Raw genomic sequence first — 26,811 nt, forward strand, 5'->3', positions numbered from 1 at the left:
TATTAAATAAAAACTATTTTTAGTTGTGCAGAGAATTTACTAACCTGTCCGTCGTGTGTAAATTCATGTCCATCCGGTTTGCATTCGTGTGATCGCACCAAGAATTTCAATTTGTACTTTGCCAGAAATTCCTTTGTTACATCGGGTCCAAAATAAGTTCCAGCTCCACGTAATGCATTCGGCTTACAGCCTTCGTTGGGTTGAGGATCACTCCACATTATATCGAAGATCTAAGTTTAATAAAAGTAAAGCATTACTAAAAACTTATATATTCATAATACGCGCATGCGTATTTAGTGTATTCAGGCAACAATTTTCTCAAAAGAGGGAATCAGAATCGGGACATCCGGTTAATCTTAATTAAACCTCACAACAATAATTTTGCACCAAAGTTACCATGGTTTTTTCCGAAAGGAGAAGTCGCCCAGATAAATTTACTGAACAAAATTTAAGTCCATGTTAAAGGTTAAACTCGTCAAGGTGTTCTTTTGACATGTGTGCAGAGTCCAGAAGTATTTAGACTTTGGTTCGTTAGCAATATTGGTCTATAAAATAAGTAAAATTTCATACTAGCACTTGGACACTCCATCATTTCTCCTTTCACCACTTTTTTCACCTTTTGCTCAAAGGCACCAGGTAGTTGCTACGTGCTGATGCAACATGTTGCAAAGACTTATGGTGGAGAGTTACAGCGTTAGTATGAACTCTTAAGCTTTTCATAGAGAGAAATATTTTCTAGGACCTCAATCTTTTAATGCAAAAAAAAAAAAAAAAAAATTACTTCGACATGCTGAACTCGAAGTGACTTCAGTAAAATGATCTATACGAAGTATGTACTTATTTTTAAAAACAGCATGGGTCCAGAAAAAGTTCTAATTTTGTTGAATGGTGTTATTATTATTTATTTTTAAATTTACTTGTGCAGATTAAAATAAAATGAATATACATATATCAGTGGTCATATATATGTTCACTTACAGAGCAACAAATTATATTTTAAACTTGAGTTAGCTTTTCATGACGGGTTAAACTCATACATTTTTGACAGATTTGTAAGTTTGCACTAATATATTAGCCCAAAAAATCGTGAAATCAATCGTTAAAGTTAAAGAAATATCTTTCCTATTGCTGCTGCGCTGAACTAAAAGTGTCTATCATCCAACTTGTGGCATGCCAATGCAGTTAATTCTTCGACTTCTCTCTGGAGAGTAAAAGCATAATCTGGTCAAAATTAAATTTTAAACTTTGGCCCTGACCACAAATTAAGCCTTCTCCTTCCACCATTGTGTTGACTTACTTTGGTGATTACGGTCTTAAAACAATTTACGAGAACAGGGGGTGAATAGCTCTTTCTGCAAATAATTTCGTTTTCCATAAAAACAAATATTTGGCTTTCACTTTAAGTTTACTTTCTCAAGAGCTCATTTTAATTTGTTTTTTTTTTTTCGTTAAATAAAATCGCTGGTTTCGTAGCTTTTCATTAGTATTATCTTAGTGTTAGTGCAATTATTCGCATTTGCCTTTGCTGCTTGTGAAGTGTTTGTTCAAAGGCTGAACACGGTTCGCCAGAGATGTGGTTTTTTCTTTATTGTGTAGTTACACTGTTTTCCTTCTTGATTGCAGTAGTCTGATATGCTAGGATGTTAGATTTGAAAATGGGATTTCATACAATTTTTATGCAGTGTTAGGGAAAACGTCGAGAATAAACATACAGTTTATACTTTTTGGCTTTAATAGCAAGAAATTAAATGTGACGAATATCAGCAATTCCGACACATCAGTATGCCGCTCGTAAATAAATGGTGCACAACCACAACAGCAATCCAAGCTGGTGAGACAACGCACACAAGAACGCATCAGCTACGAGCGTAGACGACATTGTTCACACATATACACTGTAATACTATGTTCAAACAGAAAAATAAATTGAGGCCATTTCGATTTAAATTGAGTGGTGTTCATACAACTCTATTTAGCTTACACAATAGTAATTTGATAGCTGGTTGGCTCGTCTCTACAGTAACAACATATCTTTGTTCAGACTGTCAAAATGCACGTGTTGGTATTAGGTGAATGGAATGGAATGAAAACATAAAACTTTGAAATTTTTGTGTATTGTAAGAAGATGTGTTCAGTGTTTTGTTTTCATTTTGATTTTGCCATCTTCTTTTGACAGTCCCTACTCCAGTGAAATTAAAGACATAAAATCAGCTGATGAAATGAGCCAACCATATAGTTCAGCCATGCGTAAGTGACGTTTAAATATACTCAATAAACACACTTTACAATGTTGCATTTGCAGGTTGGAACAATTTATTACGCAATTTATTTTAAATTGGCAATTTATTATTACAATTTTTTATATGACAAATTGCGTAATAAATTGCCCAAACAGTATAAATTGCCAATTTGGTGTGTGTTTGAACCTAGTATAACAAAAAGCGCATATGACATAAGAACAGCAACGATCTTTTGCTAGCTCACAGGCGAAGCTTTTTAAAGCTCTCATACCGACTGTAGCACGCAACGAAAAAGCTCCTCTGCACTGTGAGATATGAAAGTGCGTTAACGAATTTTCTGTGTTGCGGCTATTGAAATTGAAGCTGCTTAAATTTATGAGTATGCTTATTCTCTCAATTAAATTAGCAAAATTTTATATTGAGTGGGAGAAAAACTTTTTATTTAAAAGTTCACACATACATATATGTACATATTTCACTACATGTTGATAGATCGGTATGATTTTATTTTTCCGAAATTGGTTTTATATTTTTAGTATGTACGAGCATGTATGTATATCAAAACGCTTTACTCTGGAGGTAGTTTAAATATATCCCTAGAAATCATAAATTTGAGTACTTTCTAAGACATCCTTTACAATATTTCCAAAAAAAGTATTGACTCACGTTCATTGCATTTGTTTTAATATGTTTCTGGGTGTAAAAAAGTGTTTTTTTTTTCTAACGCATTAGTAACTTTAACAGTGTCAGTTTGATTATCTAATGATTACATAAACTACATACATATACGTAGAAGGCAACAGCGAATATGAGTTGCAGAGAGAAGAGAAGAAGTAAGCAACTAACCGAGAAGGCTGTTCGCAAAAAGTGTAGACCTTGGAAGAGGTAGGCGAACGAGGCAGCTGAGAGTATTTAAGCAGCGCAATTTAAGAAATACTCAATATGTTTGATTTTAGTACGTTATAACTGAAGTAGGCGAATATATTGAATTTTGAAGCCCTACTACCATAGTAGTGCTGTAAATAAAGAACATTTCGGATACGGAACATTTGAGTTGGTTATTCGACTGTTCAGTGCCTTGAACGATAACACAAGAGAAATATTTATTGGAAAATTTTCGGGGTTCGCTACAATAACTAGCGGGCTCGAGCAAAGAGTAATCGATTATACTAAAGGACGCGCGGATATAATTAGCTTAATACACAAACGTCCTAACAAATATTTTTTTGGAAAATGCGTTCAGACAGATATGGTATATTATAATACACCTTCGTCATCTGCTTGCAGTGAATCTTAAAATACATTTTTTTGTTTCTTCTATAAAATTTTAAATTCGTTGGTTTGGGCATTTGTGAATAAAGGTAAAAGTGATAAATAATTTAAATATATTTTTTTTTTGTATTCGCAGGTCTTCAATAAACACAGAAAATTAGATGAAAATATTATATTTATTCAATTTGTACCCATTTACTTAAATAAATAAATAAGTATACACTACTCAAAATTGCACACTTTTAGCTAGCGTTAATAAAGTGACACATTTCTTTGACATTTGTTACACTGACACATAAAGTTAGATGCACAACGTCTGCATACAATGCGCTACCACACTTTTACTCTTCCCCATTCAACACAATCATACATTACCACCATTGCTATAATTTTGACATTTTTTGCACTTTAGTAAAGTACTTGCTTTACATGACAGCGAATATGTGTGATTTTCTTATGCTTGCCTGCACATTGTTGTATATATGTAAAACAAAAAGCGTTCATAAATACTTCCAGTAATCACGTCTCTACTTAGGAATACATGTATGTATGTAAATACATAGCCAATGGGACGTGAGTGCCATTGTCGGACTTCATAACTTACGCGTCCTGATTTATTCATTTTTCAGACAGATTATTTTACTTTGCTTTTCTACTGCTCTCTACTTGCTTCTCAAGATGAAGCACACTTTCAGTAGTAGTTTCTGTTCATGTGAACATTCAAGCAAATATGTGTATTTTTGTGCGAATGTAAAAGATGTTATCTACGTATTTTCAGAATATATTTTTCAAAATTAGTTTCAAAAATTGTTTTCAAAATTTAAAACCTAAAATTAACACAAAGAAGAATGTCAGCTCTGAAACCCATCTTGCCAATAAATTCTACTTTCGACTAAGTATGCAGTTGAAAAAGTAAAGTTCTCTCTCGGCTAGTTACTTATCGTACACGTCCTGCTATATGGTGGAGAGGCATGCACCATGACAACATCAGATAAATCAGTTATGGGAATTTTCGAGAGAAAGGTTATTCGAAAGTTTTGCGGACCTCTACGCGTTGACGTGAAAGTGCCGAAGATTAAATGGTGCGATGTACGAGATTTACGTACACATCGACGTAGTCCAGTGAATTCAAAGGCAGGGGCTACGCTGGCTAGGCCGGCCATGTTGTGCGAATGTAAGATGACGCACCGGCTAATAAAGTGCACTTCTAAGCAAAAAAACATTAAGAAAAGGTACATAAATTTAGGTACGTAAACAATTGTAGTTGGAAACGACGGCCGCTTTTTATACCCAGCCGTTGAAAAAGTCGTAACCTACTTTTTCGATATCGAAAAATCTCGAAAAATTAAGAAATAAGAGCAAGCTTCAACAAATACAAGAAAATTGCGAAACTAGAAATGGGTATGCCCACATAAAATAAAAGAAAATTTAAAAGTTGTTCAATCCGTTAGTGTTAACGACCACGCCCACTTTTTTAAACAGTTGCTTGAGTGTTAACCATCACAATTATAGATAGTTCCAAAATCTTGAGATAATTGCAAAAAATGCATAAGTGCAAAAATTGCGGTTATCAAAATAAAAATAAAAATTTTTCAATTAAATCTCTAATATGTCAAGTGTATTTAGATTTTCTGAATACGAGTTCGAAGTATGTGTTTGTATTTCAAATCAGTTTTTATACTGATGAAACGGTTTTACTTTAACAGTGGTTTAATATTCCAATTTAGGGTTCACGAAACGCTGCAGCCTTTATTTATTAACCGATAAAATTTTTTTTTAATGGAATCTTCTGAGATTTAACAAGTAAGGAAGGCTAATCAAATGAAAGGTGTTAATGATTATTTAAAAGGGAGTGGGCCTAAGTTCTATAAGTGGACGCCTTTTCGAGATATCGCCATAAGGGTGGACCAGAGGTGACCCTAGAATGTTTTTCTACGATATGGGTATCACATGAAAGGTTTTAATGAGGGTTTTAAAAGGGAGTGGCCTCTAGTCTTATATATGAAGGAGTTTTCGAGATATCGACCAAAATGCGTACCAGGGTGACCCAGAACATCATTTGTCTGGTACCGCTAATTTATTTATATATGCAATACCACGAACCGTATTCCTGTCATGATTCCAAGGGCTTTTGATTTCGCCCTGCAGAACTTTTTTATTTTCTTTTACTTAATATGGTAGGTGTCACAACCATTCTATAAAGTTTTTTCTAAAGTTATACTTCGCGTCAATAAAACAATCCAATTACCTTACCATGTTTCATCCCTTTTTTCGTATTTGGTATAGAATTATGGCATTTTTTAATTTTTCGTAATTTTCGATATCACTTTTTCGATATTCGGGCGTGGTCATCGACGGATTTCTGCCATTTTTATACCAAGATAAAGTGTGTTCAGATAAGTACGTGAACTAAGTTTAACAAAGATATATCGATTTTTGCTCAAGTTATCGTGTTAACGGCCGAGCGGAAGGACAGACGGTCCACTGTGAATAAAAACTGGGCGTGGCTTCAACCTATTTCGCCCATTTTCACAGAAACCAGTTACCGTCATAGAACCTATGCCACTACAAAATTTCACAAGGATTGGTAAATTTGTGTTCGACTTATGGCACTAAAAGTATTCTAGACATATTAAATGAAAAAGGGCGGAGCCACGCCCATTTTGAAATTTTCTTTTACTTTGGTATTTGGTTGCACCATATCATTAATCAAGTTGAATGTTGACATTATTTTCTTATATAGTGTAGAGATATTAAATTTTTTGTTAAAATTTTACTTTTAAAATTTTTTTTTAAGTGGGCGTGTTCTTCATCCGATTTTGCTAATTTTTATTTAGCGCATATATAGTAATAGTAGTAACATTGCTGCCAAATTACAGCTTGCAAAATTTTTAAATTACCTTCATTTAAAAGTGGGCGGTGCCACACACATTGTCCAAAATTTTATTAGTTTTTTATTCTGCGTCATAAAGTCAACGCACCTACCAAGTTTCATCGCTTTATCCGTCTTTGGTAATGAATTATCGTATTTTTTCGGTTTTTCGAAATTTTCGATATCGAAAAAGTGGGCGTGGTTATAGTCCGACATCGCTCATTTTAAATAGCTATCTGAGATGATTGCCCAGGAACCACATACCAAATTTCTACAAGATACCTCAAAATTTACTCAAGTTATCGTGTTAACGGACAGACGGACTGACGGACGGACGGACATGGCTAAATCAAATTTTTTTTCGATACTGATGATTTTGATATATTTAAGTCTATATTTATCTCGATTCCTTTATACCTGTACAACCAACCGTTATCCAAGCAAAGTTAACATATTCTGTGTGCAAAGCACGCTGAGTATAAAAAGGCATATATTGAACAAAGTGATAGTTCTCTTTCCTCCGGAAACTCTTTCGTGCAATAAAAAAATTACATAATTTTTTTTTTTTTGTTAATTTAAAGTATTTGAAATACAACAAAAATTAATAACGTATTTATACACATTCTTGGAACACGGAATGAATTGGCGCTTGTATCGGCCTCATACAACTAGAGCGAGAAGTGCCGGTTACCTTCGACGAATCGCTGAACCTTTTCCTTCCAGGACTTAAGTGCTAGTAACTGGACGCAATTTCTGTGTGTGTGTGTTCATGTTCTGTTGCGATTGTCCACTACTTCGGTGGTAGCATCTACAACGAGAGCAATTTCGTGTTGATACTGCAAAAAGATGCCTGGAAGATTAATGGAAATATTACGGATATGGGCAGTGCTCGACTGAATCCCCGCTAATATATAATTTTGGATTCAACCCTTTGCAATTTTTTTTTAACCATGGGTTATCTGGATATTAGTCGCTTTTTACGACCAACTACTGGGTGTTATCGAGCCATATTTCTTATTCGTGAACCACTGAACCCAAATTTTAATCAATTTAATTTCAAATAGAGTTGTCCTATGAAAGCCGCAGGCGGGTGTCGAAAATTTTTCCATACTCACCGTTTTCCGCATGCAACTGTTCATAATATGTCTTGAGTATTCTATCATCTTCGCCGAATAAGGATTTAACTTTCATGTCTAATCAGTTCAAAATTTTAATAAATGACAAGAGTGAATATTTTTAATTTTTTCTGAAATTATTCTCGCTGATTACTTTTGTTCTCAACCGGAAGAAGTCCATGGAATCTATATTAATATCTGTTGCGAATTTAAGAAATGATTTTTATCTGACCACAAATATATTGTAACGAATTTGGGGAAATCCTGGTTATTTTGCACCTTCTGCTAACGTTCGTATCGCTGAACTGTCGGATATTCAGTATTGCAGTATGGTATTTATTTAGTCTACTTTAGGAGTAAGAAAATTATACTTCAATATCGCGTACCTCACAAAAGCGAGTTTAAATCAAACTGATTACTGATATTCCTCAGCTTGCGCTGCTTTAATACTCTCTGTTTTCTCGTTCGCCTATTTCTCCTAAGATCTAGTCGCGAAAAGTTGTATCTCATGTTTGGGTACCCTCTATATACATGTATATTTGTAGTTGATGTTTTCCTACTAGCCATATGCGTGTACATGTGTGATTATCAACTTCTGCTCTTAGCTGATGACTACATATGTGTTTATGAGATTTCTTTTCACTTTGAATTACTGGTTATGTGTATATAATGTTCTTCGTTCCCTTGTGCATAAGTGTCGCTGCTTGTTGTATTTTGTTGTTGCGATTATTTACTAACAGCATAGTGATGTCAGCATTCGCCACAATATAGTCATTACATAAAGGGTTAATACACTTGTTTACAAAGTTTTGAAGTAAGAATTCCCACAAAAACAAAATATTTCAGTTGTCATTTCTACCTTGTTCGATTTAACTTGGTTAAGAATAGAGGTATTCTCTCGGCCTAAAAACTGTAGAAAACGTAGAAAATTTTCGATTTTATTGTCAGAAGTTTTCTACACGCAACAACAAAATACATTAGTGAAACATTATCTACGGTTTCTATATCTTCCATACTTCACCCCATGCATATTTGGATTGGGGATTTTGTAATTTTGACAAATTTCAAATTGAAGTTTTGATTTAAAAACGCAACAATTTTCTGTGCGCGGCAGTTTCGTTAATATTTTTGTTGCATAATAATTTTGAAGCTTTCCATTCTTCTTCTTATTCTAATACATTTACTAAATAAAAACTAGTGCGAAATAATTGTAAGACCAGTTCTTTGTATGTATGTATGTATGTATGTAACTCCTTTATACCAAATAAAAAATGTTACGTATGTATGTATATGCACCGGTACTCGTCTTTTCAGTTGGTCCAAATATCTTTTCGTTTAATTGGTTGAAAGCAAGCTCATCGCTTATGCCCGCTTTTATACCTTTCCTGAAAATAAAATGGTATTGTGGCGTATATTGGCATTTCGATACATCACTAGGCAGCAAGCATGTTAACATCATAGCAAGCATACACACATACATGTAAACAGCGAAGCTAACAGCAAAGAGAATATTTCGCATACATATTATTATTCATCAGCCAAGAGCGAAGAAGAAAGAGAAACGGTCACAGATCAAGTTATCATCAGCTAAAAGAGAAGATGACATTACTCACACACACATACATGTATATAGCTAAATAACCAATTATGAAATAAGCAGCTGTTCGAAAAGGCTAATCGCGAACAGTCTAGACGCTGGGAGAAATAGAGAAACAATAATTAATCAGTTTGCTTTTAATAAGCTATAAGTGAAGTACGCGCTTAAATCAGTTGTGAAGTATTACTAACAAAATAGTGTTGTCAATAAAGTAAATTTTGATATACTGAATATTTGAGTTATTTATTCCACAGTTCAGCACAGTTCGGCAAGGCAGAAGACAGTCTTGTTGTTACTTGTTTTAAAGTGGCATAACTCCATTTTTTATTTATTTTATTTTGCTTAGTGGGTACTGCATGTACTAAAATTAGTGGAACAAAAACATTCTGTTTTTTCAAGTGGACTTATACCATTTTCATGAAAAAGTGAAAGTTAGTTTTCCTTCTCAAATAGCTTGTAGGTTTAAGCACACACAGTACACACATTGCATTACTAAGCAATGCAAAGATTTTTGGGAAGCGCACGTAGATGCACACACGAGTTTATGTACTTAGTAATAAAATATGCAAACGTGAATAAAAGTATGTACTTAAAATGTACATTGTTTTTTACTCAATCCTATACACGTGTACCTGTTACCGTGTCTTATACAATTTAACACAATTCTTTTTTATTTTTACTTTCACCTAACCTTCGTTTGCTGTCTAGTTAGTTCGCTGACCGTTGGCTTTGTTTTGTTTAATATTATGATGTGGCCTGAATGTGAGTTTACTTTGAAAATTAATTAAACGAGACAGCTTGCAAAAGCTGTCACTTTAAAGTATTAATGGAATGACAAGCAAACATGGCCGAATTTGTGCATTTTAATACTTATGTATACAGCAGTGTGACACGTATTTTTTATAGTTTTTAAAGAGGCTTTCACGTACTGTAGCAAATGCAGTCTAAAATATTGCACCTGTGCACCATAAAAAAGATCAGAAATAGTTTTATATGTACAAAGCTTTAGGAAGAATTAAGACAACACATAAATTTGTAGTGAAGTCAAATTTGTAGAGCGAAAGCCAAGTAAATCACCAGTTAGCAGGGTTTAAGGTAGACAAATTTAGTTACACACTGGAACAATTACATTAATAACATGATTCAGGAAGACATATACCACAAAATTTAGCAAAATATATCAAATCCCAACCAAAACCAAAGTTGTCTCATACTGGTGAATAAAGTGCGAAAGATAATAACGAAATCGGTAAAAATCGGTAGAAACATCTCTGAAAACAAGAGTAATATAGCTAAAGGATATACCCCTTTGGAGAAAGGCAAGCCTTCCAGTGCATTGACGTGGCTAGGCTAGTTTGAACTGACCGTTCAATAGGGACCTCACATAGACTAGCTGCTTCCATAGTGTTATCAGAATTTGTTTGCCGGCCAAACGGCAAACCGCAATATTGTCCCAGGACTTAAGTTGTAAAATACCGCCATCCTCTTTGCAAATACTTAAAGCTTTCTTAGACCAAAACTAATTGCCTTCTCGAGATCTGACAACTCGGTGAATTGGCGGATGTCGGTGTATATGAATAGTGAACGGCGAAGCGCAGATGACGAAGAGGTAGATCGATTTCCAAGCAACCTTTGGTGGAATAATTGGAATAATAATAGAAGGACTCCGTCATCCCTTGTCAAATTTGTTTTGACGACAAACTGGTTTTGGCGTTTCGACATCATCAGTGTGAATGGTTGGTGAAATCGATGTCCGGCGAGTCGTAGATAGCGAATCGGTGGATTGTTGGATGTCGATGGATAGGATTGGTGACGCGCAGTTGACGAATTGGTTGATCGATTTCCAAGCAACCGGTGGTTGATGAAATTCATGTCCGCAGGGTCCCAGCTTAGGAATCAGTGGATGGGTGGATATCGGTGGATCCCAAAAAAGAATTTTGCTCACAATTACATATTCAGGATCAAATTAAATTATTGCAAAAAACTTTGTATCACATATGTAAATCACGACATAAAATTACGCAACCCCCCCCCCCCCCCCCTCCGTCGACTAATACGAAAAAAACTGTCAAGAATTATTTAACTAAACTCGGTTGCGCGTGATCCCTCCGGTAATCAATCAATAAGCATACCTTTTGCTTGTAATAGGGGGCTAAGGGCGTTAGTATAGTCCCTTGAACTTTTGCAGAGTTGCCAGGAAATTAATTTGCATGAGGGTTTTATGAATTTCAATTTGCATTTTCAATTTAACTGTTGTTTTGTTGCAGACAATAAAGAGACGCTTAGGCACTTACATGGAATTGCATTTGTAGTAAATGAAATGAGATCACAACAATTTTGTCACGTTTTGTATTAGTAATATTACGTAATACCCAATTAAAGTTTTAACTATTATATACTACTTTATACTAACTGTGAGTTTGTGTTGGTGTTTGGTTGACCACTTAAAGTATCCTTATTAATGCAAATTTTTGTTGTTTTATTTTTTATATGCAGATGCGTGTGTTGCAGGTAAATAACTGCATTTGCATTACCTTGCTGTGCCATTTAAATTATAATTATTTCTTGCTTGTTGGCAATTCAAGTTTGTGTATATAATTCTGCTTTAATGCAAGACCATAAAGTTTTACGAGCTCACCTGTAAGCGTTTCGCTTATAAATGAACTTCTTTAAGTTCTGCATGTGCAGTGTCTTGTTCTTGGCATCAATAAAATACATTCACTTCTTCAGCAGAGCAAAAGTAAGAAAATATTTTCATATGAATGCCTCGGTGAAATTAGAGGGACAATAAATCTGTACGTAGGACCACGCTATATATGGGTGCATCAAGGCGCGGTGTATTTGAGTGTTTTTGTGACTAAAAGTAGGAAGACAGATGCCTATTTGAAAGGAATAAGCGTGAAGCCAAACTGTGTGTGTGCAAGGCACTTTAAATTCAGTTGCTGGCTGATAGGAATAAGGCTCGCCAATTCCGCATAAAACTCTGCCGTTAACTGAAGGTTTCATGACCGTGGCGAATTCTTACAGGAACCATATTGGCGAGCTGATATTATCCAGTGCGATGCATTTGCAGCGCATTTAATCGAGTGCTATCTGAACTACTTTGTTTCCAAATTACTTAGGTTTGGCTAGTGTGAACCCTTTTGAGTCCACAGAAGGGCTCCACTTGTTCATTACCTTCATGTTCCTGATATCCGGGAACCCATTCTAACAAAGCCTTGATTCTTGAAGTTTGGCCCAGAGATCTAAGCTCCCGTCATCAAATTTAAATATATCCGCAAACCGGACCTATGAGTCAGGGTCAGTATACCTAAGGGTTCTGCCCACATAAACAATCCAAAATTCCGTGAGATTCTGAGCGCAGGGGCTATTGCGTTGCATAGTAACAAAGCAGACACAAAAAAGTACTTCAGCCGGCAACCCACGCCGACTACAGCGACATCGACCTGCTTGCTATTGCATATAAAGTTCTATCTTGAGGATTGTGAGCCCAAAGTCAATGATCTGGTTGGATTTTATCAGTGCTGCTTCAGAGTTCGGAGCATACAGTCGATCAGAATTTCACGATACTCCAAATTTTGAAGACGATTCAGGATAAAATATTCGACATAGACAGCGTTTATAGATCGTAAAATATCTTGTTATCCATTTTTTCAAATGAACCGATATAAGTGTACCTTTACTCGCAACGAATAGGGAGACATTCACGGAACGTGACATTTTCGCCCAAGTTGTCAAATGACCAAACTGATGCTATTCGAATGCAGAGTGGGACAGTTATTAGCCACGCTTGTATAAACGCCGCTGAAGTCTGAGCTATATGTATTTGAAATAATTAATCAAAGGCTGCGCCTATTTCAGAACCACGTACGACTGAACCGCCTAAGAACGCGTTCAAATGGTCTGCAAAGGAGGGGCAATTGCTATTTCATAGAATATCACAATGTTAAAAATGTCGGTTAAAAGCACTGTGGGGATACAAAATTAGAACTAGTACCATCTCTTTCGGTGCTGGGTTCAATATGTGTGTTCCCAATTGAAGAAAATTAGTAAAGCAAACATTGAATTTACTTTCTTCATTCTCTAATAAAGTTATATTTTATATATTTTTATACGTACATACATACACACATCTGTTTTTGTATGCTTGCACATTTATGATTGTATTAGTTAAACATGTGGCGGCCACCGTGGTGTGATGGTAGCGTGCTCCGCCTATCACTCCGTATGCCCTGGGTTCAACTCCTGGGCAAAGCAACATCAAAATTTTAAAAATAAGATTTTTCAATTAGAAGAAAATTTTTCTAAGCGGGGTCGCCCGTCGGCAGTGTCTGGCAAGCGCTCCGATTGTATTTCTGCCATGAAAAGCTCTCAGTGAAAACTCATCTGCCTTGCAGATGCCGTTCGGAGTCGGCATAAAACATGTAGGTCCCGTCCGGCCAATTTGTAGGGAAAAATCAAGAGGAGCACGACGCAAATTGGAAGAGAAGCTCGGCCTTAGATCTCTTCGGAGGTTATCGCGCCTTACATTTATTTTTTTTTAGTTAAACATGTACCCTAGAGAAATGCAGGAAACTGAAAACGCAACAAATACACACGTTTCTTGCGCTTGCAGCTTTAACTGGCATTAAGGAAAATCGTGACTAATTTCATGTGGCAAATAGCGACAGAAAGCAAAGCCGCAGCGACTCAATACCTTGCACCACTTTAAGTGGTAAAAAAATTTGCGTGCATGGATGCACTCCTAGGATATGAGTACTGACGACTCAACTGATGCCATTTAAGTAAACGTGCAATTTTGTCTGCTGTAAACTGCATTCCTGTAGCGCGCAAAATGTAAAAAGTATGCACACGTGCATATGGCTATTTTCAATGTTAAAGGCGTTCGATTTTTGCACACTATTTTATATAAAGTTAAAATTGTAAAAGATGCCCTTTTTCCAATGCAGTTATTTATTTTTTCAGTAAAAATTAAAAAGGGGATAAAATCGTGCTAGAATCAACACATAGAGATAAAATGATTTAATATGAAGCGTCGAAGTAGACATACACTTACAGGGAGTCAAGGGGAAAATTTGAAATTGTTAAACCAAAAATGGGCAAGTACAAGATCAAAACTATATATTTTTTCCATGTTGGGAGCTATCCAAATAGTGTCAGCTAACGAGCTGGATTTAACCTGGCGACTTTTAACTAGTCTACCGCCCAAAATATCGCCATTTTAAGTTAGCCAGTTAAAAGCCGGTAAGAGCGATTGAAACCGAACTAATAAAGGTTCAAGGTGGCCTTGAAGCGATCCAGTTTTGAACTAGACATTTTATCTACAGAAAACATAAATGCTAATTTGGATTGAGTAGGTAATTGAAAAAAAAAATTGTTAGTCCTGTCGCCAAACGAAAATTATTCTTTGCAAGTCATCGTACCCGTTGTTGTTGTTGTAGCGATAAGGACACTCCCCGAAGGCTTTGGGGAGTGTTATCGATACTGATGGTCCTTAGCCGGATGTATATCCGGAACGTTCCGGTAACAAGCACCATAAAGCTACTAGTCCGACCATCTCGGGAACGATTTGGTATGACCCCATGCAACCTTCTACGCCATACCGCCCCCACCCCCTAGATCCATCAGCAGTACGGGGACGCCAGAGCCTCGACTGTTAATGAAGCAGGATTCGCGACAGGTAGGTGAGGTTAACAATTGGGTTGGAGAAGTCATATATTGCGCTGGCAACCTCTTGAGAGGGTTGCGCTACACAACATCTTGAATCAGTTTGGTATTTTAGTCGCCCCTTACGACAGGCATACCTACTGCGGGCATATTCTTAGCCCCATAACCCGCTGGGCCACCCTGTACGCGCCCTGCTATATGGTGCAGAAGAATGGTTGAAGAGATTTACAAGGTATAATCGAAACAGCTGTCGCCTTGTCCGTCCTGATGTCACGTTGTTTAAATTTTTCCCAAATTATTAAATAAATAATAAAATTAAAAAAAATTGCTTCAAATAAATGTTTTCATACATTTGAAAAAGCAATATGGGCAATCCCCGATTATTAAAATCATACGGTCCATGGTAACATCAAATGACGCGGTTTTGAGAGTGTTCGAGAGAAATGTCTTTCGTAAGGTGTAAGGACCTATATACATTGGCGACGCCGAGTACCAAAGAATACAGTTCCGCCAATTTGTCGAAAAAATTTATAACTAGCACGACGGTATTCGCAAGGGAAGCTTGGCCTTAATATCCTCGGAAGGACACCGCACCAAATATTTAATTTGTTTTGCACTTCGTTGGCATATTTTTTTTTTTTTTTTTGCAAACGCTTGAACACTTAAACACTTTTGACGGAGTCTTATACAACTACAACGCCCTTTTTTCAGGAAAGTGTGGACTCGTAGATGGTCCAACAACCCAAATGATGTATTTACTTTATATAAATACTGATGCATATATACCTAGAAGATTATTGGTTAAATATGCTAATTTGCTCAACTAATTACAGTTCATTGAAATTTTAGTCACTATTTACCGCCTCCACTCAATCAACACAATTACGTTAAATTGTTACCGTTAACTTTTGCTTAAAATACTTATTTTGCACTTACCTGCTTCCATTCAGTTTTATCGATGCCATCCTCGCCGGCCATCTCGATAGGTGGTCGCAAAATGGAGACATACTGAGCGGGTGTTAACATCCAATTACACGCAAGCCGGCATATGATGACAAGTCGTGCAAATAAAGTGAAATAATTTTGAACCGGAAGACAGCCGGAAGCGGAAGTGGTATGAGAGGTGGGCGGCAAAACGGCAACCAGCATATATATGGGAAAAAGAGAAAACGAAAATGAATAGACAAACACGCAATTAAGTTTTTTATATATGTAAGTATGTATGTGCAGAATAATAAATACATACATACATACATACATACATCTGTATATAGACTTTGTTTTTAGTGACAAAAGCAAACAATCGGATGGAATTCAAATAACTTAATTAAAATTCCAGAATTTCGTCCTATATACTGAACTGCAAAATTTCATTGCTTATGCATAGACGTAACCACAGAAAAAATAACCTACAGCACAGAAAGCATTTTATTGAAACCTAAATTTTGCAGAAGGAGAGAGAAGAGACACGCACTGAGTTGGAAAATAAGTTAGAGAAAACTTGATCTACCTTGGTGCAGCTATAGCGAAGCTATCTAATATTTAAAATATCAATATATTTTAAATACTTACATATTTGCGTAAATTAAAATATTTTATATGTATGTCTTTTATTTTAAAAAATTTAACAAGTATAATTTTATTTTCAATCATCCAAATTTTATATATCATAAAAATAAAAATAAAAAATAAAAAAAAAAACAACAAAAAAAAAAACAAAAATAATAATAATAATTAAATTATTTTATCATACTAAGGTAAAGAAAATGTAACTCTCTTCTTTTGTTTCAAAGACATGTTTGTGTTTTGAGATGTATTTTGATCAATATAAGCTGGCTTGATTCGATCAATTGTTGTATTTTCAGATATACCATTCCTAATAATCTTAAAAAATTTTGAATTTTTCTCGACTACTTCAAAATGTCCTTCGTAAGGATAATTAAAATGTTTCTTTTTAATAGGAACACGATCAAGAACTTGTTTGCATGTGCTCAAATCATTTGGCATACGAAATTTTTCATGTTTGTTATGATGAGATAAATTAGATCCTGTATTCATAAACTGATTTCTTACCTTTGTTACAAGCTATTAGCTTTCTGCGGAGACCGAATGGTACCTAGACCAGCACAGAAGGGAAAACCCTAGAGCTGCTCCTGGACACACATTCACCGGAAGTACCAGCAGCAAACCAAGCTGTGAATATACCCATCACTGAGGAGAGGGTGAGGTGGGCAGTTAAAAGTTTTAAACCTTTTAAGGCTGCTGGACCAGACGGGATTGTCCCCGTAAACTTATCTACTCTTTGGAGTTATCAGCCAACTGGCTGCGGCACATATATACCGCTTGTTTGGCTCTGAACTATATTCCGTGTACATGGAGGAGCGCCACGGTCATATTCGTTCCCAAGGCAGGCAAAGCCCTCTCACTACGAGCCGAAGGACTACAGACCTATCAGTCTTTCATCCTTCGTACTCAATAACCTAGAGAGAATTGTTAGCGATTTTCTCATCACTACAAGGATTGATAGGAACCTCATTTCGGGCTATCCACACGCGTACACAAAAGGTAAATCTGCGGAGACTGCGCTACACAGCCTAGTCTCTACTATAGAAACATCCTTGTTCGAAAAGGATTATTGTCTTGTGGCCTTCCTAGACATTGAAGGAGCATTCAACAATATAATTCCAGATGCTTTTACTGATCTGGACGTAAATAGATCCCTATTGGGCTGATTGATCAACTGCTCAGGGGAAGGAAAGTGCTTTCCTCACTGGGGAAGGCTGATATAACACGATTTGTCGCAAGGGGCGCGCCCAAGGGTGGTGTCCTTCCCATCTACTATGGAACCTAACGGTAAACTCGCTATTAAGAGATACTAGTTGGGTGAGCGGGAAGGTTGTGGCATATGCTGATGACCTAGCGATTGTCTACAGAGGCAATTTCCCTCAAACTTTATGCGACTTGATGCAGGTAGCATTGCGAGAGGTTTCCTTGTGGGCTTCCCGATGTGGACTCAGCGTCAATTCCGATAAAGTAGAGCTTGTATTATATACCAAACGATACAAAATACCATCGTTAAACCTACCAGAAGTAAATGGGGTGCGCCTAAGCCTGGCAGATAAAGCCACATTTCTAGGCGTAGTTTCAGACAAAAAGCTGAACTGGAAGGACAACGTTATTCAGCGACAACAGAAAGCGTAAAGTGCATTATATACGTGTAAAAGAGCTATTGGCAAAAAATGGGGACTCACCCCCAACATATGCAGATGGATTTATACCGCGATTATCAGACCCATACTGCTGTATGGGGTAGTCGTATGGTGGCCAGCCTTGAGCAAGGCGTCAAACCTAAACTTGTTGGGCAAAGTCCACAGATCCAGCATGATAAGCATAAGCGGGGCTCTAAGAACAACGCCTAGCGAAGCCCTTCAGGCCATTCTTGACATCCTTCCATTGGATCTAGCTAGTCATGGAGCAGCGCCAACGTCAGCCCTGCGGCGATTTTATTTTCATACGTCGCTTTCTATTTACGTAATATGAGTTCCAAATATTAGCCTAATCGGAGACAAATACGACTTTTTGAAATATTTCGATCCATGCGCCACCCAGCGGGAGTTTTTTCACAAAGAGATTTCTATTCCCGTATGTAATATGTGTTCCAAAATGAGCCTTATAGGAGCACAAATACGATTTTTTTAAATATTTCGATCCATGCGCCACCTATTGGAAACATTTTTTTTCTTTTTTTTTCCAAGTTTCAAGCTGGTAGCTTATCGGGAAGTTATTTAAATTTCGATTACAAAATTCTGTTCGTTACACAGAGTCAAGCTAAATAAAACCGTTTAAAAAACACGGCTATTATTTATTATATTCTATTAGATAAATGAGTGACAATCTTTAATTATCTTCTTACTTTTCACTAAAATGTATATTCATATTCAATTTTTAAGTTCAAGTGAGAGGAAATCAATTTTTGTCAGTGCATGTCTATTCTTCAACTTCTTTTCTAAAAAAATAGCGACAACCAATCAGCGAGCAGAAATGGCGGTGGCACGCATACAAACCCAGTCGGACTTGGTAGCTTTCAAAATTAACTTATGGCATTGTTTTCTTGAATGCATTCAAAAATGCGTTCAACTAAAATTTAATTTAATTTAAAATTGAATTATTATATAAATCAAACACAGCTTCGATGTTTTCGTACTGGTGAACCAAAAATATACCCGAAAATATTACTTCAAAAGTCATTTAACACGAAATTATAGCAGTTTAGTTCCTAATGGGTACAGCAGAATACATTCGATCAGGGGTCGTCACTCCATAAGCGCTTTCACGCAATTGTTTTTGTAAAACGCTCAGGCAAGCGCACCACACATCCCCGCGCGTACGCATTCTAACCACTCGCCTACAACCGAATTCTGCTGTACCCATTAGGAACTCAACTGCTATAATTTCGTGTAAAACTACTTTTGAAGTAATATTTTGGGTATATTTTTGTTTCATCTGTACGAACACAATGAAGCTTTGTTTGATTTATTTAATAATTAAATTAATTTGAATTGAACGCATGTAGAAGTATTTTTAAATGCATTCAAGAAAACAATGCAAAGCGTCAATTTTGAAAGCTACCAAGTCCGACTGGGTTTGTGTACGTGCCAGCGCCATTTCTGCTCGCAGAATGGTTGTAGCTATTTTTTAGAAAACAAAATGAACAATAGGCGTGCACTGATTGGTTATAGCTATTTTTTTAGAAAAAAAAAAATTATGAATAGACGTGCACTGACAAAACTTTATTTCGTCTCACTTGAACTTAAGAATTGAATATGGAATATACATATTAGTGATAAGTTTGAAGTATATGCATGCTTTGTTTCACCATTATTAACCGGAGAAGATAATTTAAGATTTTCACTAATTTATCTAATAGGATATAATAAATAATAGCCGGTTTTTTTTAAACGGTTTTATTTAGCTTGACTCTGTGTAGCGAACAGAATTTTGTAATCGAAATTTAAGTAACTTCCCGATAAGCTACAAGCTTGAAACTTGGAATATAGTTCAAAACCCGATGACAGTCTCCTTCTCCTTTTCTCTTTTCTCTGCTCTCAAATTCTTCTCATTCCTCTTCATCCCTTATTGCCAGTCCCAGAGGGTGGTATGTATTTTGTTCCAGTCCCATTACGAGTCCCAGTCCCAGTACCACTCCGCGTCTCAGTCCCAGCCCTAGTCCTAATCCCAGTCCCAATCCGTCTCTGGTCTACTTCCCAGAAAAAGGATCGTAAATACTAATATGGGCAAATTTATATACCAAATTTCAGGCAAATCGAATAGGACGTATGTAAATAGGTATGTGGGTATTATTAATTTATGTCTTTATTTCGGCTTGCATGCATATTTATCAGTTTTTATTAGTTGATGCGACTAAAGCGAATATCACATTGAAAATTACGTTAAAGCTCTCAGCAGCAGGATAATGTTACCAATTTTTTTTATACCCATGACATGCGATGCAAATGAGCAGAGCCCAGAACTTCAAATGGAGCTATGCGACTCTGAACTACAGTTACTAGAGTTAAAAGGCATTGATTTTTGGAAAGTTGTAGGCAAGGAGAAATATTCCTTACTGCGTCAAGAAGTTTTAAAATTTTATTCAATGTTTGGTGGTACGAACATTTGTGAAAGCTCCTTTTTCATTCCTTAAGCAAATAAAAACAAATAACAGAAATAGAGTTACAAATCGGCATTTAGAAGCGCTTCTGAAATTATCAACCACAATCATCAAAATAGATATAGAAAAATTAATTGCGGACAATTTACAGTTAATATCTCCACTTTAACCCTTCTTTCCGAAATACTATTAATTAAAAAAATTAAAAACAAAACAAAAAAATATTTTTTAAATATACAAAAAATAAAAACAAAAAATATAAAAGATTGTATAAAATAACTGAATGAATTTTCTTTTTATCAGAATTACAAAATTATTATTATTTATATTATTTTTTCTAAAAAACTAAACAAGACAAAAAAATTAAAAACCCAAAAATATATAAAAAAAATTTTTAAATATAAAAAATTAAATTTACAAAAAATTTAATGAATTTACCTTCTATTAGGATTACAAAATGTATAGTTTTCTTTCTAAAATAATATCATTTTATGAATTTTCGAAGTTTTTACAGTGTACTTTTACTAGCTCCGTCGCCATTTTTTTTTTTTTTTTGTGGGATTTCAAAAAAGGTGTGGTCACGCTTCCATAAGAAGCTTGCGGCGATCCCTGCATTCGATTGTTGGCAAGAGGATAGAATGCGTGCGCGCGGGGATGTGTGGTGCGCATGCTGAGCGTTTTACAAAAACAATTGCGTGAAAGTGCTTATGGGGTGGCGATCCCTGGAGTAAAGAATGAAGTTTATTTAAAAAAAAAAATAAATTAAAAAAAATTTATTTAAAAAAGGGAAAAATCGAAAAAATTTGTACTAAATTTCTGTATGCAACATATGTGCATTTAGCTTGTGCTAGTGACTCTGACGATAGCAGTTTTTGGAGATCGTTGAAAGTTGAGACACATGATTTTTTACCAATTTTTAGGCGTATATCTTGAGTATGAAATTTGAATAGGGTGTAGCTACTATAGTTCTGCGCTGTTAGTTATGCTTAATGCAAATTGGAAAAAGAAGCGGTAAAGATGGGTTTGATGGTGAATGAGGACAAAACGAAGTACCTGCTGTCATCGAGCAAAGAGTCAGCGCATACGCGCCTTGGCAGCCACGCTACTGTTGGCAGCCATAATTTCGAAATAGTAAAAGACTTCGTTTATTTGGGAACAATAGCAACAACATCAGCACTGATATCCAGCGAAGAATCAATCTTGCCAATAAATGCTACTTTGGATTAGATAGGCAATTGAAAAGTAAAGTCCTCTCTTGGCGGACGAAAATCATACTCTACAAGTCACTTATCGTACCCGTCCTGCTATATGGGGCAGAAGCATGGACCATAACAACAGCAGATGAAGCGGCTTTGGGAGTGTTCGAGAGAAAAGTTCTTCGAAAGATTTATGGACCTCTACGCGTTGGCGATGGCGAGTAGCGAAGAAGATTTAATGATGAGCTGTACGAGCTATAAGCAGACATCAACATAGTCTAGCGAATTAAAACGCAGCGGCTGCTAGCTAGCTGGCTAGGCCATGTTATGCGAATGAAAGATGATGCTCCGACCAAGAAAGTGTTTCTATCGGAACCCGCCTATGGAAGCAGAGGTAGAGGGCGGCCCCCACTCCGTTGGCAGGACCAGGTGGAAAACGATTTAAACTCCTTTGGTGTTACCAATTGGCGCCGGTTGGCGGAGCGAAGGAGCGACTGGCGCGCCTTGTTTGGCGGCCATAGCTGTTTAGACGGTTAAGCGCCAATTAAGTAAGTAAGTAGCTATTATAAAAAAAATTCAATAAGTGACTGTAAATTGAATGTGCATCCCAGCTTTTCAAAATTTTCAGCAGCCAAAAAAATGTAGCTGGTTTTTATCGCATCGGAAGTATTTCAGTTTTTGATTTTATTGAAGCTACTCCTCCCTCCGTATTTTTCGCTTCATCTATCTCCATCTTCGTCTCATTCTATCTCTGTCTCAGTCTCCTTCTCTCTTTTCTCTTCTCTCAAGTTTTTCTCCTTCTTCTTCATCTCTTATTGCCAGTCTCAGAGGGTGCTATGTATTTTGTTCCAGTTCCATTCCGGGTATCAGTCCCACTCCGAGTCTCAGTCTCAGTTTCACTCCCAGTCCTAGTCCTAATCCCAGTCCCAGTCCGTCTCTGATCTACTTCCCGGAAAAAAGCACCGTAAATACTAATATAGGCAAATGTATATGCCAAATTTCAGGCAAATCGAATAGGACGTATGTAAGCAGGTATGTGGGTATTTTTAAGTCAGGTCTTTATTTCGGCTTCGCATGCCTATTTATCAGTTTTGCCTGGTTGATGCGACTAAATCGAATATCACAATGAAAATTACTTTTAAGCTCTCAGCAACAGCTTTCATTTGATATCCGCAATACACGCACATTCTAAGGGCATCATGGTCCATGTTTTGACCTATATCTCGAGACCCAGTCACCCATCGGCGTAAAACTTACTCTGTACTAAAGCACACATCAACAGCTTCAATTTGATACCCATAATGTAAAAACACATTCTAGGTGTATCCGGGTCCACGTTTTGGCCTATATCTCGAGACCCTAGCCTCCCAGAGGTATGAAAAATAGATGTTGGCCGATTCTCAGACCTGCTCAATATGCTCAGAAAATTTCATGCGAATCGGTCAAGCCGTTTTGGAGGAGTACGGAAGCGAACATTGTGACACGACAATTTTATATATAAGAAGATATTCGCAAGAAAGCTACCAACAAAATAGAAAATGTCCCTCTACTTTTAGTATGTTTGTATGCATTTATGCACATAAACTAATGCTTGTGTACTAAGGATATTTCCTCTATTATATATGTATATATATGTACATATGTATATTTCTTCTGTACGTTTGTTTGTCACTGAACTCCTACTTTGATGTAACCGGTTTTGAAAAAAAAATTGTGTGTACTCAAGGCGGTACGAGGATGCTTTAGATTCGCAATGTGTGGACCGACCTTTTCCAAATAATCTTATTTAGTGAAAGGTATCTTTACGCGGGACCTTTCATGTGTTTGTCAGGATTCCAATTAAATAATTAGTCTGCCGATTAATGTAAATTAGTATATTACCCTCATAATTCAGTATATTAAATTTAAAAGTTATTAGATCAAAATATTTGTGTATTAATGAAAATTAATAAAATATGAGTTTGATTCGTTTCTCCACCCCTTGCTGAACCTACGTTATTCATCTCGCGAGTCTCAATCTAAACCGCTTCTTTATAGCTGAACGTCGGTTAGGGTTGCCAATTGATTGTTATTTGTTAACATGCAGGAATTCTGTATTTCGTAGTATTAATGATTAAAGTAGAGTCCTGAGCATATGACCGTAGATTTATGATGTGAGGCAAGCATAGATTAGTCGAATATTTGTGATGATCTTACAATAGTAGTTTGCTTGAAATTTAGTATAGGGATACTTCCGTGACCATCTCATTATTTCGGAAAATCTTATTTATGGCGAGGTTCGTATGAAATTCGGTACTGGGGTACCTCTTTGACAAACATTATAACTGAGAAACTTGTTGTTCTGGGAAGTGAACCAAAGTCCGACTTTTTATAATGCGATTTGATTGAAATTTGGTAAAGTGGTGCGCCCCTTTCTTTTCGAAAATTGGACCAGGGTCTGATACATCGTAATAAAACGTATTTATTGTGCGTTCCCGGAGAGTGTTCGTGTGAAGTTTCTTTCCGAAAAGTGGACCAGGGACCGATCTATTCGATCAAATTTTATTCACTGTTCGATTTGCCTGAAATTTGGTATATAGGTAGACATTTTCAATATATGCCTTTGCTAACTGAAATTCCGATTCAGTAATTATCGGAAGATGGTGGACTTAATATAAAAGAAGTAACATTCGATTAATTCGCGAAATCTCCTTTTCTAAATCACAATATTAACGTAGAGATTATTAATGACATTGGGTTTTCATCGACGAGTTGCAGATGTTTCATCGATTTTATACTGAAGTTTTATCGGTATCTGTTCCGCAGAGCAGCCATCTTGCTCCAATTCTATTTTTGCTCTTCATAAACGATTTTGTTAATATAGTAAAGTTCTCAAAAATCTATATGTATACTGACGATATAAAACCTATTAAGTTCTACCTGTCGATTGAGGAACGTTATTTACTTCAATTATATGCCGCTGAATCTTAAAAAAAAACAAGTAAGGAAGGCTAAATTCGGTTGTAACCGAACATTACATACTCAGCTGAAAGCTATGGTGACAACATAAGGGAAAATAACCTTGTAGGAAAATGAACCGAGGGTAAACCTGGAATGTGTTTGTATGACATGTGTATCAAATGAAAGGTATTAAAGAGTATTTTATGAGGGAGTGGGCCATAGTTCTATAGGTGGACGCCATTTAGGGATATCGCCATAAAGGTGGACCAGGGCTGACTCTAGAATTTGTTTGTAAGATATGGGTATCAAATTAAAGGTGTTAATGAGTTTTTTAAAAGGCAGTGGGACTTAGTTCTATAGGTGGACGCCTTTTCCAGATATCGCCATAAAGGTGGACCAGGGGTGACCCTAGAATTTGTTTGTACGATATGGGTATCAAATGAAAGGGGTTAATGAGTATTTTAAAAGGGAGTGGGACTTAGTTCTATAGGTGGACGCCTTTCCGAGATATCGCCATAAAGATGGACCAAGGGTGACTCTAGAATGCGTTTGTACAATATGGGTATAAAACGAAAGGTGTTAATGAGTATTTTAAAAGCGAGTGGGCCTTAGTTCTATAGGTGGACGCCTTTTCGAGATATCGCCATAAAGGTCGACCAGGGGTCACACTAGAATTTGCTTGTACGATATGGGTATCAAATGAAAGGTGTTAATGAGTATTTTAAAAGGGAGTGGGCCTTAGTTCTATAGGTGGACGCCTTTTCGAGATATCGCCATAAAGGTCGACCAGGGGTCACACTAGAATTTGCTTGTACGATATGGGTATCAAATGAAAGGTGTTAATGAGTATTTTAAAAGGGAGTGGGCCTTAGTTCTATAGGTGGACGCATTTTCGAGATATCGCCATAAAGGTGGACCAGGGGTGACCCTGAATTTGTTTGTACGATATGGGTATCAAATGAAAGGGGTTAATGAGTATTTTAAAAGGGAGTGGGACTTAGTTCTCTAGGTGGACGCCTTTTCGAGATATCGCCATAAAGATGGACCATGGGTGACTCTAGAATATGTTTGTACGATATGGGTATCAAATGAAAGGTTTAATAAGTCTTTTAGAAGGGCGTAGGGCTTAGTTCTTAGGTGGACGCCTTTTCGAGACATCGCCATAAAGGTGGACCAGGGGTGACTCTAGAATGTATTTGTGTGATATGGGTATCAAATTAAAGGTATTAATGAGGGTTTTAAAAGGGAGTGGTGGTAGTTGTATATGTGAAGGCGTTTTCCAGATATCGGCCAAAATGTGGACCAGGATGACCCAGAACATCATCTGTCGGATACCGCTAAGTTATCTATTAAATATGTAATACCACGAACAGTATTCCTGCCAAGATTTCAAGGGTTTTTTATTTCACCCTGCAGAACTTTTTCATTTTCTTCTACTTAATATGGTAGGTGTCACACCCATTTTACAAAGTTGTTTTCTAAATTTATATTTTACGTCAATAAACCAATCTTATTACCACGTTTCATCCCTTTTTTCGTATTTGGTATAGAATTATGGCATTTTTTTCATTTTTGGTAATTTTCGATATCGAAAAAGTGGGCGTGGTCATAGTCGCATTTCGGCCATTTTTTATACCAATACAAAGTGAGTTCAGGTAAGTACGTGAACTGAGTTTAGTAAAGATACATCGATTTTTGCTCAAGTTATCGTGCTAATGGCCGAGCGGAAGGACAGGCGGCCAACTGTGTATAAAAATTGGGCGTGGCTTCAACCGATTTCGCTCTTTTCCACAGAAATAAGTTATCGTACTAGAATCTAAGCCCTTACCAAATTTAACAAGGATTGGTAAATTTTTATTCGACTTATGGCATTAAAATTATGCTAGACAAATTAAACGAAAAAGGGAGGAGCCACGCCCATTTTAAAATTTTCTTTTCTTTTTGTATTTTGTTGCACCATATCATTACTGGAGTTGAATCTTGACATAATTTACTTATATACTGTAAAGATATTAAATTTTTTGTTAAAATTTTACTTTAAAAAAAATTTTTTTTAAGTGGGCGTGGTCGTTCTCTGATTTTGCTAATTTTTATTAGGCATACATATAGTAATAGGAGTACCATTCCTGCCAAATTTCGTCATGATATCTCCAACGACTGCGAAATTGCAGCTTGCAAAACTTTTAAATTACGTTATTTTAAAAGTGAGCGGTGCCACGCCCGTTGTCCAAATATTTACTAATT

The 26,811-nt window shown here is 36.3% G+C and overlaps 1 protein-coding gene across 11 annotated transcripts in view; it reads right to left on the reverse strand.

Annotated features, from left to right (window-relative positions):
* rdgC (retinal degeneration C) overlaps positions 1 to 26,811 on the reverse strand; it is a 524,170-nt gene that overhangs the window by 17,671 nt on the left and 479,688 nt on the right. For all 11 annotated transcript variants that reach the window (XM_067787748.1, XM_067787743.1, XM_067787747.1 and 8 more), the window contains 2 exons: positions 15,700 to 15,771; positions 45 to 230 (listed from right to left, as the gene is read on the reverse strand). In XM_067787748.1, coding sequence (XP_067643849.1) covers positions 45 to 230; positions 15,700 to 15,771 — 258 coding nt within the window. The remainder of the gene's footprint in view (positions 1 to 44; positions 231 to 15,699; positions 15,772 to 26,811) is intronic.

The sequence above is a fragment of the Eurosta solidaginis genome, chromosome 5, assembly GCF_040869045.1.
Source record: "Eurosta solidaginis isolate ZX-2024a chromosome 5, ASM4086904v1, whole genome shotgun sequence".
Taxonomy (NCBI): Eukaryota; Metazoa; Arthropoda; class Insecta; order Diptera; family Tephritidae; genus Eurosta; species Eurosta solidaginis.